Source organism: Ornithodoros turicata, chromosome 3 (genome assembly GCF_037126465.1).
Source record: "Ornithodoros turicata isolate Travis chromosome 3, ASM3712646v1, whole genome shotgun sequence".
Lineage (NCBI taxonomy): Eukaryota > Metazoa > Arthropoda > Arachnida > Ixodida > Argasidae > Ornithodoros > Ornithodoros turicata.
The window spans coordinates 71,949,547-71,966,178 of record NC_088203.1 but is presented as its reverse complement, the minus strand read 5'-3'; the positions used below and the strand labels follow the sequence as shown (position 1 = coordinate 71,966,178).

General features: G+C 50.0%; 3 protein-coding genes across 3 annotated transcripts; 2 read left to right on the top strand and 1 right to left on the bottom strand.

The window, feature by feature from the left end:
• Positions 1–704: 704 nt before the first annotated feature.
• On the bottom strand, positions 705–2,723 carry LOC135389630 (uncharacterized). The gene is made up of 3 exons (XM_064619665.1): positions 1,642–2,723; positions 864–976; positions 705–799 (listed from the first exon to the last, which is right to left on the bottom strand). Exons 1-3 carry the CDS (start codon positions 2,721–2,723, stop codon positions 705–707), a joined length of 1,290 nt encoding a protein of 429 aa, XP_064475735.1.
• Positions 2,724–12,179: 9,456 nt separating this feature from the next.
• On the top strand, positions 12,180–14,930 carry LOC135389629 (uncharacterized). Its single transcript, XM_064619664.1, has one exon. It carries the CDS (start codon positions 12,180–12,182, stop codon positions 14,928–14,930), a length of 2,751 nt encoding a protein of 916 aa, XP_064475734.1.
• Positions 14,931–15,425: 495 nt separating this feature from the next.
• Positions 15,426–16,187, top strand: LOC135389628 (uncharacterized). The gene has a single exon (XM_064619663.1). It carries the CDS (start codon positions 15,426–15,428, stop codon positions 16,185–16,187), a length of 762 nt encoding a protein of 253 aa, XP_064475733.1.
• The last annotated feature ends 445 nt before the right edge of the window (positions 16,188–16,632 follow it).

The window sequence follows — 16,632 nt, the reverse complement described above, 5'->3', positions numbered from 1 at the left end:
TTTGTAAGTTCTGTTTCATGTGACTCACAACCAACTCTGTTAAGCGAGCTTCCCTGAAGGACTGATAATACTTCCATCACTGCGTCACTGTGGAGTTTGCACTTGCTCATGCACGCTGTGAAGGCATTTTCCATTGTCTCTATCAGTCTGCACATCTGTTCAGACACATACAGGAGTCCCTCACGGTCAAGGTGTCTAGTGTAGCCATCAACTCCGTCGTCTCTCGCATGTTTGCTCATACAGGACAGCACAGTTTTCACATTTCAATGCTGGGATGCACTTCCGGGCAGCGTAACCAGCTACACAAAATATAAGCCTGGAATCACTACGCTCCCCTGTCATGTCCTCCTGTACTAGAGGCTGACCCAGTGAATTTAGAATCTGTTGTGCTTCCTCCAGGTTGCCGATGTCTAAGGCTGCATCAAAATTTTCCTGCTGTGATACACTTGTAGAGGACGGTGGTATTCCTCTACATGAGCCCCGACCGGCGATGATGGTATGCCACGGAGAGGCGATGACGGTGGCCTATCTCCATGGCCGCGCCGGTGGAACTGAGGCAGGTGCTTCAGGCGCGTGGCCATCTTCGTCATTGTCCACGGCCCGCTACAGGGCGCCCCCCTCAGACGCGGAGCGGCGATAAGAAAGATGGAAGAATCACGTCTATACCGGAGGGAGAGAGCGAGAGCGGCCGTGGATGACGTGCACTACTGGACGAAGTCGTGGGACGGCACAATACCCGTTGCGTGAAGCTCTCGATGAGCGAGGCAGATGAAGGGCGAATCGTTGGGCGAGTCGTGGCCTGAGGTGCCGGAACCGGCACGGGAGCGTGAGCTCATAGGGTCCCAGGAAGTGATGCTGCGTACCCGTGATGACTGCTGTGAAAACTGCCGAGACGCCGGCTAATGCGGGCCGTGACGTCGGCGGCCGCGACTGCCGAAACCGGCAGGCGAGCACTTTGCCCTGTTGTCGCGGCCGACTGCGAATGAGCGTCGAGAGGCGGAAGGGAAGTGGCGGGTAGTGAGTGTGCCGGGGTCCGTGCACAGCACAGGGCGGTCCCCGGGATCCGTCAAGCGATGGTCGGTTAGAGGATCGTATGACCAGTGACCGGTCGGAGCGTTGCATGGTCGTCCAAATCGGTACGGTGGAGGGTGACAGTACGTGAGCGTCGGCCCGTCAGTCGACGGGCGAAGGGCAGTCGTGATGCTGTCGTCGTGAGCCGGACGGTGAAATGCTGCAGAGGTGGGGGGGGGGGCGTGCTGGACGGTGAGGCCGCAGGTGGAAAGGCGCCGGGTACGTTAACGGCGAGGTTTGCTGGCGGTGGGTCCCTGCATAGAGTGCTGTGGTAGTGCTCGTCGAAGGCGTCGTCAGGAATTTGGGATAGTAAAGAGCCGAATTGCTCCGAACATGGTGTTCGTTGTTCGGGTCACCAAATGTAGAGGACGGTGGTATTCCTCTACATGAGCCCCGACCGGCGATGATGGTATGCCACGGAGAGGCGATGACGGTGGCCTATCTCCATGGCCGCGCCGGTGGAACTGAGGCAGGTGCTTCAGGCGCGTGGCCATCTTCGTCTGCGTCACGGAGCCGGCGCGCCGTCTGCTACATGGCCCCCCCGCTGGAGACAGTGCCAAACTGTCTGACCATGTAACGGTCTTGGCTGCAGGTTGGTGGGACAGAGGGGTAGTGTCAGGCCGACGACGTTGAAGGGGGAACGGGACGTCGGGGAGAGCCGCGACGACTGGCGGGCAAGCTTCGACGTAGGCCGGCTTCAGACGGTCGACACTCACAGTGTCGTGCGTGCCGTTGAGATTTACACGGTAGGTCTTGCCGGCGCGACCAAGTACAGGATGAGGACCGGAATAAGGCGGTGTCAGGGATTTCCGTATAGCGTCAGCGCGAACGAAAACGTGGGTGGCGCTCTGGAGGTCTTGTGGAACGTAGGGCTTGTATGACGAGGATGGGCGAGGCCGGACGGGACGAATGGAGCTGAAAAAGTCGTGAAGGTGCCGCACGAAGTGTGATGATGTGCTACACTGGTTTGAAGAGGCGAAAAATTCTCCGGGCAGGCGCAGGGCCCTGCCGTAGACGAGCTCTGCCGGGCTGGCACCAAGGTCAGGCTTGAGCGCGGCACGGAGTCCAAGAAGGACGATAGGGAGGTGGGCCGACCAGTGCGTTCGGTCTTCGTGGGCAATGAGTGCAGCTTTTAATTGACGGTGCATGCGCTCGACAATGCCGTTGGATGCGGGATGGTACGATGTCGTCCGCACCCGGGCAGTTCCGAGCAAGTTGGTGAAGGCGGAGAAGAGGGCACTTTCAAACTGTCTGCCGCGGTCCATAGTAACCTGAGACGGAACGCCGAATCGGGAGATCCATGCCGAGAGGAATGTAGCGGCGACAGTTTCGGCCGTCATGTCGGGCATTGGCACCGCCTCTGGCCAACGGGTGAACCGGTCGATCGCTGTCAGCATGTACCGGAAACCGGATGACGGAGGCAAGGGGCCCACTATGTCCAGATGCACCACGTCGAAGCGAGTGTCGGGAAGGGCAAACTGGCTATGGGGGGCGATCGTGTGGCGGTACACCTTTGATCGTTGACAGGGCAGGCAGACGCGGACCCAAGCACGAACGTCAGTGTTATGTCTTCCATCTTTATTCTTGATCACACTGCCGATGCGGATTCCGCAGAACCATTTACAATCTAAACCGAAACCAAAACACCACATTTCCCCTTTTCATGGAGACAAAAATGATAATTGTTCAATACAGAGCATGTACTGACACACTAAATACTCAAATACAATGCTTGTTCTAAGCAATATAGTTCTTCAATTTCTTTGGTTCCATCCTTTTCCTTGCACTTCGCCTTGGAACTGCATCCTCAGCCGGACGGGTCAAAGTGTTGTCAGCTGCGGATGGTTCAGATGCTCCGGAACTGGTGGGCGATGTTTGTGATTGGCTTTCTCCGTGACACATGAATTCCTGGGGAACTCGTGAAAATTTCGACGCGTTCCATACCTTGCCATCCGACAGCTGAAATGTGTTTGCACCCTTGCAGCTCACAATTTTGAGAGGTTTTGAATACCGTAGTTCGCCCTTTGTTCGGTTTCCGGGGAGCTTCACTCGGACATGTTCCCCGATCTTGAAGTGCTGATCTCTTGCCCCTCTTTTCGCATCAGTGTACCGTTTTGCACGTTCTTGGTATTCTTTCATGCGCTGCCGCAGACGCTCAAGTTCTTTTGATGGCTCTGAGAAGAGCGCAGTCGCAGGCAATCCTACTACGTCAAGGCGGGTGCGCATGTTCCTTCCGTGCAAGAGGAAAGAGGGAGAAAATCCCGTCACACAGTGAGGAGTTGCTCCATTGCCGTTTCCTTCACTGGGCGTGCCTCCAGTGTTGCCACCTGTACAAAGTCTTTCAAAACGCGGTTAAAACGCTCTACCATCCCATTCGCTTGGGGGTGATAAATGGATGACAACACGTGGCGGATGCCCCGTTCCTTGAGGGAGTCTTTAAACTCTCGCGACATGAATTGCGGACCGTGGTCGGTTACTATTTCCACCGGGTAACCTTCCCTGGCGAAAACAGTTCGTAGAAACTGTATCATGGCCGTGGCGGTAGTAGTTTGCATAAACGCTATCTCGGGCCAACGGCTGTAATAGTCGATAAGTGTCACCACGAAACGACATGATGACGGCCCGTTTTCAAAAGGTCCAACGATGTCCATACTTAGCTTCTCCCATGGTCCCTTTGGCAGAGGCACGGGCGTGAGCGGCGTTGCGAAAGATTTAGCAGACTTGTCTGCAGTCTGGCAGATTTCACATTTGTGCACCACCTTCTGAACCTGAGAGTCCATCTTTGGCCACCAATACAATAGCCGAAGTCTTTGCTTCGTCTTGATACTTCCAAGGTGGGTTTCATGTGCTAGGTCTATGATCTTCTCGGTAAGAACTGACGGAACAATAATCCGAGACCCTCGCAGCAAAAGTCCATTCACTTCCGAAAGTTCATCACGTAGCTTTGCAAAAGGTAGAATGTCAGCAGACATCCCTCGTTGAGACGGCCAACCCTCTCTCAGGTAGCGCATTACATTTCGCAGTGTTTCATCTGAGTCTGTTGTTTCCTTGAGCTCTTTTTCGGTAACACAGTCTGTTATCAAACAGATGACCTCCTCGTCTGGCTCCTGTGTCTCCACTGCTGGCGCAGGCAATCGCGATAGCGCGTCCGCGATCACATTATCTTCTCCTCGTTTGTATTGCACAGTGAAGGTATAGTTCATCAAACGAGCGCACCAACGAGATATGCGGAGTGGGCGATGTCCTGACCCCCGAGAGGTCAACAGTGTAACCAGAGCTTGATGGTCGGTCTGTAGCACGAATCGGCGACCCCACAGGTAGGTGTGCCATTTCTCTACAGCGAAAACACATGCAAGCGCTTCACGCTCTGAAGCTGAGTATGTCCTTTCCTGCGCAGAAAGTGTCCGAGATGCAAATGCAACTGTTCTGAGATCTTTCCCATGAAATTGCTGCAGAACTGCTCCTAGCCCATACCCGGAAGCGTCCGTAGTTACTACAGTTGGCAAATTGCCATCGAACATGGCTAATGCTGGGCAATCCGCAAGTAGGTGCTTGATACGCTCAAAACATTTTTGCCTCAGAGATGTCCATTCAAACGGCTTCTCCCCTCGCAGCAGCTCCCTTATAGGTTCTACTTCAGTGGCAAAATTGGGTATAAATTTCGCGTAGAACCCAATCATCCCAAGGAAGGAACGTAAGGTGCGACGGTCAGTAGGGGCTACCGCTTGCAGGAGCGCAGACACGTTCGACTGAAGAGGGTGGAGTCCTTCTGCCGTTATGTGGTATCCCACAAAGTTCACCTCGTTAGCACGGAATGTGCACTTCTCATTTAGTTTCAAACCACTTGTGGATATCTGAAGTAGCACTTGATGCAAGTTGTGGTCATGCTCCTTCATGTTTCTGCCAAAGACCACGACGTCGTCGAGGTAGCAAACTACCCCTTTGCAGTCCTTTAGAATTGTGGACATCAACTTTTGGAACGCTGAAGGAGCCGATGCCAGTCCAAACGGGATACGTTTATATCGAAACACTCCTCCCCGTGTGATAAATCCCTAGTAACACATATTGTTGCCACAACGTTGCTGCAACGTTGCGAATGTTGTAAATAGTGGAGCAATGTTTTACAATATTCAACAATATTGTGGCAACGTTGCTAGATGTTGGTCAACATTTTTCGTCACATGTCATCATGTCGTCACAACGTCACACTAAAACGTTTACCGAATATTGCCGCCAGGAACATTGCAGCAATGTTGGAACAATGTTAAAAACATGTAGTCCTTATGTGGCAGTATCATTGCAGCAACGTTGCAAAGCTAATTTAAACATTGTGGCAATGTCGGCGAAATGTTCGCATGTAACGTTACTAGGACGTGGCTTCAAAAGGACATTAGCCACGTTTTGACAACGTTTGGGGGGCAACATTGCAACAATGTTCCGGCAACATTTTGTGTTGCTAGGGATGCTGTCATGTTCTTGCTGTCTTCATGAAGCATCACCTGATGGTATGCAGATCTCAAATCGAGCTTGGAGAAGTAAGCCGCACTGGCCATTACGTCCACTAAGCTTGCAATGTTTGGTAAAGGAAAACAGTCGGCGCTAATTGCAGCATTTGGCTGGCGCAAGTCAACACACAGTCGGATTGAACCGCTTCTTTTCCGCACTGCAACAACATTAGATACCCATTCGGGAGCATCAACGGGTTCAATGACATCCATGTCAAGCAAGCGTTGTACCTCAGAATCAATTTCACTCTCGACTACTTCTGGCATTGGTCTGTACTTTGCTCTGACAGGGGTTGCATCCTCACGAACTTTGATACGGTGCACAAATCCCTTAGCCAGACCCAGCCCAGGAGAGAAAAGTTCTGGGAAATCCTTCTGTATGTCCTCACGGCTTGTAGTGGTTATTTGGGTCTGCAAGCACTGTAAAGTGGATCCCTCGATGGTCAAGTGTAAAGCCATAAGAGCATCAAGCCCAAAAGTGATGTTCCTTTTTCAACAACGTAGAAAACGATTGGGGCTTCTTTACCGTTGTAATGCACATTTTTCACCGTGCAGCCCAAAAGTTCTATTTTGTTTCGGGAGTAGTCAAGCAAATTGACGGATGCTGATCTCAAGGATGTTGTATGCTCACCAATCCGAAGAAAGTCCTCACGCTTCAGAATAGAAACTGATGATCCTGTGTCGATCAAAAGGTTTAATCTGCTGCCTTCGACGTCAACATCTACTTTGATTGTAGCCTTTCGTGGGGTGTCCACTTCCAGTACACACAAAGCTTCGTCCTTTGTTGCCTGTGATTCCACCACTTCTCTGGCGTGAACGGATACAGCCTGGCTGCGACACATGGCAGCAAAATGTCCCACTTTTTGACAGTTTCTGCATGTACGTTCTCTAGCTTTGCACTTCTGGGAATTTGCCATGTGATCTGTCTTGCCACAGCGGTAGCAAACTCGTGCCGCAGGGGCTGAACCGCCGGTTTTTCTCGCAGAAGCTTTGCTATGCTTATGGGACGTCTTGTGCAGTTGGTTCACTGCGGCATCGTCCTGCATGTTATTGGCCTCACGCCGGGCTTGCTCCACTTGTACAGCAAGAGTAACGGCTCTGGCAAATGTTAGTGACGAACCCTCAAGCAACAACCTTTCCCGCACTTGTGTGAGCCTTGCTTTTTCGACGAGTTGGTCCCGAAGCGCCTCGTCAAGCCCTGCACCGTAATCACAGGTTATCGCGAGACAACGAAGATCAGAGATGAAGTCTTCGATGTTCTCACCCTCCTTCTGAGCACGTTGCCGAAATTTTCGTCTTTCAGCCACAACATTGTAGGTCTCTGCAAAACGTGCCTCCAAGGCTCGCATGGTGCTGTCAAACACGTTTGCCTCCGTGCCGGACACTTGATTCTCGTCACTCGAACACGGCACTGATAGTGCATAGAATATACGCTGACCTTCCGTACCAAGCGCATGGACGAGCATTGCATTCTTCTTTTCAGGCGTGAAGATCCTGTTATCCACGATCTGTAAATAGTTTTCAAACATGCGACGCCATTGCACCCATGGCACAGGTGGCTTCCCCGGCTTCTCGAGGAAGAACGGTAGAGCAGGTAAATACGTTGACATTGTGTGCCTAGAAATGCACAACAGAAAAGTGCATAGCAGAAGTAAAGTAGATGTCCAGCGCACCTCTCACCGTGTCGCAGATTATTGTGGATTTTGACAGACCTCGTGGCCAAAAATGTATGTTATGTCTTCCATCTTTATTCTTCATCACACTGCAGATGCGGATTCCGCAGAACCATTTACAATCTAAACCGAAACCAAAACACCACAGTCAGCACGTAGCGAGGGCCAAACATAACGCGCGCTGATCATGTGCTGGGACGCACGAACCGGCGATGATGGTATGCCACGGAGCGGCGATGACCGTGGCCTATCTCCATGGCCGCGCCGGTGGAACTGAGGCAGGTGCTTCAGGCGCGTGGCCATCTTCGTCATTGTCCACGGCCCGCTACACACTGATCTGGTGTGAAGGAAAGTCCAACAATGCATTCACAGTCTGCTGACGAATTTCCTGTTTGTGGTGGCCTTGCTAAGTTATAGAAACTCAAGCAATTAACTGAAATGAGGAACTGTGATGGCGTAGGGTGCACACTGCAGCCAGAAGATCAGGAGCAGGGAAACTGCTTACAGCGCCGCCTGTGATATGACGTCACCGTCTTCCATCGCGCGGGCGGCCTTGCAAGCGTGGAGCCGGGCACGTTTATTACACTAAGCGCATTCTTTTCACTTGCACTGGACTGCACTACCTTGGACTCCACGCAAGGCGGGTTTTCGGGAGCTGCACTTTCCAGCTGAAAGGAAGTTTATTAGTAATACCTTTCTTTTCAACAGGAAAGTGCAGCACGCAAATAATCCAGTTCAGATCTGGTGCAGGAGGTGCAAGCGAAAAGAATGCACCTACTACCTCTTCTAGCCACTGTAACCGGGGTTTTCCAGTGCGACCTTGTCCACCCCTAACTTGGAGTGTAGTCCAACTGTACCAAATTGGTGGCGCTGTCGAACACTATGACGTCATTTGTTTACAAACAGGGACAGGTCAAACAAGGACAGACGGCCGTTGGTCCTCAATTTTTTATGATATAGCAAAAAAATATTTAGTTATCTATTATCGTCTACTATCCTTTACACGCACAATCAATCACCCAACTCGTTCTCCTTTTCTGTAAAAATGGAGTACCTGACTAAGAACACAGTGGATGAAACCAGCGTAGGAGACATTCCTTTACCTAAATGCTGTACCTTATTTCGGTGCTTTGCGTTAATACGTTATTATAGCAGTAAAAACATCCATTTGGGCTTGTTGGTACATTTCCGTGACGATAAAAGCGCTAAAAGGAGACTAACACAGACGACGTTATTATAACTAATCAATGTCGGGCATGTCGGGTGCTTCGATGAGGACGAAAAGGTTCGAATATTTGGGAAAATAAAGTGAAAATGAATATTTATTTTCCATTGAGTATGAATAGGTTAGCCACAGAACATAATTGTAGGCCGGTTCCACGTTAACTCAGACAGGGAGTACCGAATTGAGAGGTACAGGTCCCGACAAACGTTTACGGAATACGCGAGCGGTGTATTTTCTCCTCGGTACGACACCCTAGCGGCAAGCGGAAACTGGCGAAATCAGGCCAGTTCACTGCCTCAGAGGGGTGGACGACTGCGCTCTTAGCGACACACAGCGGTAGTTTCAGTATGATTACTGTTGTATGTGCCCGCGAAGTGAGTTGGACTTAACTGTAGTGCTCGTCAACAACTCGTGACTCACGTCAGTTGTTTATCAATCAATCAATTATCAATGTCAGCGTCCATTGTTTATCAGCTCGTCACGCGTCGTCCATAATAAAGCAACTGTTTACGAGATACCAATTTCTTTCTCTTGTCTACATATCATGGCTTTCCAATAAAAGCAATACACCGTAAAGCGTTGCCACTATGATTCATCCTTGTTATCACGATGATAGCGGCGAGCTCCCTGTCTCAACAATCGGTGAATCACGTGTTGTTGGCGAGCACAACAGTAAAATACAACTCACTTTGCGGGCACATACAACCCATACAACAGTAGTCCAGTAGTCATACCGAAGCTACCGATGTGTGTCGCTAAGCGCACAGTCGCCCCAGAGCCGTATATTAAAAGGGAGTCTGGCCATTGGGAGGAGTCACAAAAAGAGGCTCGACCTGTCAATCACAGTTTCGCTCCTCTGATTGGTTTGCTTTTTACCAAGGGGGTCGCCATGACACCATACTGCCACCCAAAATGGCGACGAAAACAAACACAGTGAAGCGGGGATTTCGTGACAAAAAATTTTCACAGATTAACCTGATTTTACGCTGCAAATGTACATCCTAATATAAGTTTCTCGGAAGTCAGTTTCATCTTATGCTCATCCACTGATATCTAACTGAAAATAATACGTTTTGTCGACGTGTTAGGCCTAGTGAACACGGCGATCACAACGAAATCATAACAAAAACGGCGCTGTGCTGTACAATCTCATTTTTAACAGCTGGATTTCATGGATATAAACATTCTTGCCTCTTATATTCCAACTATTCATGTAGATTTGTTTAAAAATCACACCGACAACAGAATGTGTCCCAGCAGGTGGTTCTGCCGGCAGCGGTACAACGACGGAAGCAGACGACAATTCCCGACGTGCCTTACGCTCCCTAGGTGGCGCTTATCAAATTTGCACCAACAATTCACTACTTTTGCAGATTGCGAGAGGTATCCATTTCAATCCCATCCAATCCACTTGCCACCCAAAATGGCGCTGCCCAGGTTGGATAGGGGGGCAAATAGTGAGGATAGGCTGATTGATAGCGCCCCATATTTCAAGACTTCATTGGTCGGAAAGCTGAAAAAGTGGTTGGAGCTTCAGGTATAGGCATGACCCATTAATGGCCAGACTCCCTTTTAATATACGGCTCTGAGTCGCCCACCCCTCTGAGCATGGAGGAAGGAAACACAGGAGCGGCCCTTCCAACTTTTTGCCATTGGGACGAGCGTGCCGACGTGCCGACCTTCGCATTGCATTCTGGGATGCTCCTGTCTACCATGTGACCGCTGACGTGACCCCAAGTGCATGCGCAGGCCAGCTGTCTAAGCAGACGACGGGAGTCGTGATTCTCTTGCAGTTGTGATGAACGCCGCGCGTCCAGTTTTGTTTGTGTCTGTTTGGAGGTTTACTCTTGGTTTATCCTTCTACAAGACCGGTCACGGTCTGTAGGACAAGCACGCAGGACTAGAAACATCATCCGTGGCAGCGACGTTTGTGTGACGACGTCGCTATGTTTTGTGTCGTTGTTGCTGAAGTGGTAAAGCATGCCAGTAATCAAACTTTCACAACAGTGGAGGAAATCAAATGAATCTGCAGCTGTAGCACAGCAAACGAACGAATCAAGATGACTCTATCCCAGACAGGGGTACGAAACAACCGATCAAGTGCGTACTTACGAATAAAACGTGATTCCCGTGACAGAGCTGCTTTCTGTTGAACGACAGCCGGAACCGCGGTAAGACCACGTTAACAAAACGTTGTTTCCGCAATGGGACTCACGTTTTAAGAGTAAATGACTTTGGAAAAGCACGAAAAGCAGCGCTAGCAACAAATCGTTGCTAAACCGAAACTTTAGAGAGGATCACGTGGTGGACAGGAAGTAATGGCGTTTTTGACAGGAGCGACCGCCAGAGGGGTCCCACGGAAATCTGTTCGAAACGACCGCTCCTGTGTTTCCTTCCTCCATGCCTCTGAGGCAGTGAACTGGCCTGATTTCGCCAGCTTCCGCTTGCCGCTAGGGTGTCGTACCGAGGAGAAAATACACCGCTCGCGTGTTCCGTAAACTTTTGTCGGGACCTGTACCAAAATCAATATTGCTTGAACCACTGATCTTTATGTAAATCTCTTTTACAATCGTGGGAAGGGAGTTGCCTCAGGACAGAAGCCGCCGATATTTCGAACAGAGACTGTTCTTCTTCTGGGCACCGTCCTCATCATTGGCATGGTATTTAAAGGTTAGGTGTGACGTGTTTAAAGGTTCATGCGAATTGTGGGTCAACAGCCCGGAGGGAAGAAAGGTTCCGTACGGGGTTTTACGGCCGGAGTGAATGGCTGCTTTGTTAGAGTGTGGAGGGGATTATGTGAACGTAGTGATCTAGGCTACAGACCGGTTACAGAAAAATGGAAGGTTCACGAACACGTGGACGAAACGGGACAACAGGCAAGAATTGGCAAGCATAGCGAAAGATTTTACAAGATTTTACAATCAAAGATTTTACAATCGTGATCAGTGGCTTGGACGCAGAAAGTGCAGCTGCACTCAAACTTTGGAGAGTTCCTAGAAGAGGCCTCAAAATACCAGTCGGCGGTGGTTCAACCCAGAAGTAAGAGGAGGCTTAGCACCCATCACAAGACCCTGGAGGAAACGACACTCCCTCTCGAGGACGGAGATGCACAAGTCAAGACCGAGCGGAAAGTCACAAACTAGACAGACAAGTCATAATTGCATGTGACTCGAACATACAAAGGACAAAGAGCCCTACCCTGGCTGGAGTGGACCACGACAAAAGAGTAGAAGTAATAGGGATACCAGGCGCTAGCATATCAGAGATCCTAGAACAGATCGAACAAAGGCTAAAGAAAGACACAAAAAAGAACCTTGTAATCATCCATGCAGGGTTAGTGGATATCCTGAATGATGCCGAAAACCAAACAGTGATAACAGACCTGCGGAACAAGCTGAAACAATGGCTCCCAGAGTTCCCCAATACTCTTTGGGAAGTATGCCCAATACCAAAAGGAACAGGTGATCCTAGCCTCGACAACTTGATACCCACCATATGCAAACTGAATGAAGACTTGGAGAACATGTGCAACGAATTGGGACACAACATTAGCTATGTTGACCCCTCGTGGCACCTACGTGAGTGCCTGAATGGAGGTTTTCAGGGAATACACCTATCCAGGGATGGCAGCCACATACTTGGTAACTGGTTTGCACGTAAAGTAAATGTTTTTTTGGGCCTGCGACGGCGAACTCAACCGAGGAAATGGAGAGAACGGACCAATCGGCAGGACAACAGATGGAGAGAGCAAGCCAGTTGGCGGGACAACAGATGGAGAGAGCAAGCCAGTTGGCAGGAAAACAGATGGGGAGAACAAACCAGTTGGCAGGACAACAGACGGGACCCATACAGGGACCTTTACAGACTGATCAACCAGACACTGACGACACTTCAGAGAGAGAGGAGGTGGCCGCCGCCCAGAACATACTAGATGTGACGGCCTGCGGAGTGAAAAGGAGGAGTGAAAAGAGACGTTTACAACAGCAGAGACGACGGCGAAAGAAGGGGAGAAGGGGGACGCAAAGACGAGAACACTTAAAGATAGCCTTTTTGAACATACAAGGTGGACGCCAGGAGAGGAAATGGCTGGAAATGACTGAAGTGTTACACAGTGAGAAATTAGCAGCCTTCATGGTGGTAGAGACTCATTTACGTGATGACGAAACTCCACCAACCATCAACGGTTTTGCATGGGAAGGGTTGAACAGAGTAGGAGGGGAACGAAGAGGGGGAGGAATTGGTTTTCTGGGATCAACAGCAAGGCCGTGGCGAAGATTTAAACAAAATTGCAGTGAGCATATGTGGATTGAGACCACACTAAACAAAAGGAAACTAGCAATAGCTGGTGTGTACTGGTGGACTGGTGCACAAGAAGAGAAAAATATCACTATGGCCAAGTGCCTAGAGAGGGACATAGAGGACCTCAAGAAAACGCATGTGTCGTTTGAACACTTTTCGCAAACCATAAAAAAAGATGGACAAAGGTACGACGTAACCCTACCGTGGAAACGTGATCCGGTTGGTTTCCTTGAAGACAACTATACAGTTTCTCTGACTCGCCTTAAGAAGCTTGTTGCGCGCTTGAAGCGGACGGAAGGATTGCTTCTTCGGTACGACGGCGTTATAAGGGAATACTTCAACCTCGGCCACGCAGAGGTCGTCGATACTGATGCCGAAAGCAAGGGCCCGGTCTACTACATGCCACACTCCGCAGTCATCCGAGAAGACCGCGCTACGACAAAAGTTAGGGTCGTCTTTGATGCCTCATCTCACGCCCCCCAGTGTCCGTCGTTGAATGAGTGCTTGGACAAAGGCGTGAACTTGAACCCTGATATACTACAGCTGTTAATCCGATTCAGGAGTTTCAAGATTGCGCTTACGGCTGACATTGAAAAGGCCTTTCTTCAGGTTCAAGTTCGTGAAAAGGATAGGGATGTATTCCGTTACATTTGGTTTGAACAACAACCGGACTGTGGGAAATACGTGGGTGACTCAGAAGGGCTCCAAACACTACGCATGACAAGAGTACCCTTTGGAGCGACGTCCAGTCCGTTCCTTCTGTCAGCAACCATTCAACATCATCTCAATGGCATCGACGGGAATCTAAAGGCAACAGCCGAAAAGCTACGGAAGTCCTTTTATGTCGATGATTTGGTCACTGGAGTCGATTCGGAAGAAGAAGCAAGGAAACTGTATGAAGACTCAATGCTTATAATGAAAGCCGCTGGAATGAACCTTCGTAAATGGACGAGCAACAGCGTGAACTTACAAGTCATGTTTGATGGTGGGCTATCCTGCGAGGCAACATCATCGGTATCAGAGATCTTGAGTCCACAACAGATTCTGGGAGTGTCGTGGGATAAGGCACGGGACTTCTTGCAAGTGTCCTTGAAGTCTTTGTTTACCTTCCTCCTGGAGACAGGCGACACAAAAAGGTTCGTCTTACAAGCCTCTTCTAGGGTCTTTGACCCCTTGGGATTCATGAGCCCGTTTACAATACGCGTGAAGAGACTATTTCAGCAACTCTGGATCGATGGAGTGGATTGGGATGCCAAACTTCCAGACCAAGCTCAGTTGGAATGGAAGGCGTGGTGCACAGAATTGCCCACTCTGCGTCTCGTCAGCGTGTGTCGACACGTCGGGATATACGCTTCGAACGGAGCCAGACACGTGACTCTTTATGCTTTTTCAGACGCCAGCATACATGCGTACGGAGCAGTCGTGTACGCTTGCGCGAAATCTCAAGAGCCACATTCAGATGTTAATCTACTGGTGTCCAAGTCCAGGGTTGCCCCTGTGAAAGAACTCACACTTCCTAGGCTGGAGTTGATGGGAGCGCTCGTGGCTACAAGGCTCGTCAACTATGTTCGAACAGCCTTAGAGGACTGCGTAGTTGAATGCCATTACTGGACGGATTCGACGATTGTGCTCGCTTGGATCCGTCACCACCCGTCCCGTTGGAATCCTTTCGTAGCCCATCGAGTTTCAGAAATACGCACATTAAGCGATCCTGATATGTGGAAGCATTGTGTCGGTGAAGACAATCCCGCAGATTTGATAACCAGAGGTATCTCGGCACATCGCTTGGTGGAGGAGGATCTTTGGTGGCACGGTCCAAAATGGCTGAAGGATGATCCTTCTGAGTGGCCAAATGCCAATGGTTTCAACGACACTGACGTAGAGTTGAGAAAATCTTCCGCAGGGAAACAAAACGAACTCGTTCTCCAAGTCACTTCGCAATCCGTCGAAGCTATTATAGATGTCCAGAGGTTTAGTTCGTTGGACCGGCTTTTGAGAGTGACCGCCTACGTCCTCCGTTTTACGTCAAACTGCAGGAACCTAAATCAGAAGTTAGAGGGACCTCTTTCTACGAACGAGCTGCACGAAGCGAAGTTTTATTGGGTCCGCGTTGTACAGCATGAAGTCTACGACCTCAAGAAAGGGAAAAACAATTGACAGTCGTTTCTCTTGAAAGATCTGCCATTTTTTGAAGACGAACTACGAGTCATTCGGTTAAAGGGACGGTTGCAACACCTAGAAGATAGCGACCGAGTGAAGTACCCCATTATATTACCTGCCGAGCATCATTTCACTACCTTGCTTGTACAGTGGGCTCATGAGCGAGTGTTTCACGGAGGAGTGGAATCCACCTTGGCGGAACTACGAGAACAGTTTTGGGTGCAACGGGCTCGCCAGACGGTCAAGAGAGTTCTCAAGAAGTGCACCTTATGTGCACGATTTAGAGCTCGGAGAGTAGCCGTACCAACGGCTCCGCTACCTGGCTTCCGCGTAGCGGCAAGTGAACCATTCCGTACTGTTGGGGTTGACTCTGCGGGCCCCCTGTATGGAAGAAAGGGCACAAACAAGTACTATATCGTCCTCTTTACCTGCGCAGTGACGAGGGCTGTACACCTTGAGCTCACACCATCTATTACAGCTGAAGCATTTCTCATGAGCTTAAGGAGGTTCGTGGCAAGAAGAGGTGTACCGACGACTATCTATTCGGATAACGCCCGCAGCTTCAAGCGAGCGGACAAGGGGCTGCGGGCACTCTGGAACACGACAAAGGATCTTCAGGTGAATGACTACCTGACACATCAAAACATCACCTGGAGATACATCTTGCCCGGAGCCCCCTGGTGGGGGGGCTGGTGGGAAAGACTCGTCCGGACAGTGAAGACTGCTCTTCGTAAAGTTCTGGGGAAAACGTCACTCGGCTTTGAAGAACTCAGAACAGTAATGACCGAAGTTGAGGCGGTAGTCAACTCCAGGCCACTCACGTACGCTAGCTGCAGTCCGGACGACTCAAACGTATTATGTCCATCTCACTTTCTCGTGGGCAAGAGAGTTATCGCCCTGCCGACGCAGCCAGCAACACAGCACGACGACCAAAATCAATCAACGAAAGATCAACTGACGCGTAAAATGCTCTACAGAGAAAAGTTGATGCAGCACTTTTGGAGACGCTGTAGACGCCAGTATCTCTTGCAGCTCCGGTCAGCACATCATTTTGATTCTACGTCCTCCAAGAGGCTACTACCTGGCGACGTAGTTGTGATTGAAAGCAACAGGCCGAGGAACCTATGGGACATCGGCAGAATCATGGAAACCTACGAAGGTCAGGATGGTCACGTAAGATCGTGCCTCCTTAAACGCCAAGATGGCAAGACAACGAAAACTCCTGCACAGCATCTCTACCATCTTGAAGTATGAACACCATATTTCGCGGCGGGAGGATGTTGAAACTCGTATGTGGAGAAAAAAGAGGAGCTGGTGGCCAGCTCACCTGCATGGACTTTTACCTTCTTCTTTTAGTTAAGCTAGCGTGGGCACGCTCACTTGTTCGGATTAAAGCGAATGCTTGGACCCGCTTTGAGTCCTTCTGTTCTTCACAACATCATGATCCTTGGTGATTTTAATGCACACCTGGAAGAGCTTGATGGTCGCCTTGACAAGAATGTCCAGAGGTTACTGAACATCGCAGAGAATCATGACTTGATAATAGCCAACCTGACCGTCCCCATCAACGCCCCGTATACATGGACACAGGGCGTGAATAAATCTAACATTGACTATTGCATCATATCCCAACAATGCATGGGTCAGTTCACCTGTCTGAAGATTGACACTGAAGACGAGATAAGCCTGGGAAGTGACC

What these genes read in the sequence shown, in the direction of transcription:
- LOC135389630 (XM_064619665.1), bottom strand. Translation starts at nt 2,723, where the DNA reads ATGTGGTGTTTTGGTTTCGGTTTAGATTGTAAATGGTTCTGCGGAATC. An exon ending in GCAGCCAAGACCGTTACATG is followed by an intron (nt 977 to 1,641) that starts GTCAGACAGTTT and finishes GCTCATTCGCAG; the next exon opens with TCGGCCGCGACAACAGGGCA. An exon ending in TTTCACAGCAGTCATCACGG is followed by an intron (nt 800 to 863) that starts GTACGCAGCATC and finishes CCGGCACCTCAG; the next exon opens with GCCACGACTCGCCCAACGAT.
- LOC135389629 (XM_064619664.1), top strand. Translation starts at nt 12,180, where the DNA reads ATGGAGAGAACGGACCAATCGGCAGGACAACAGATGGAGAGAGCAAGC.
- LOC135389628 (XM_064619663.1), top strand. Translation starts at nt 15,426, where the DNA reads ATGAGCTTAAGGAGGTTCGTGGCAAGAAGAGGTGTACCGACGACTATC.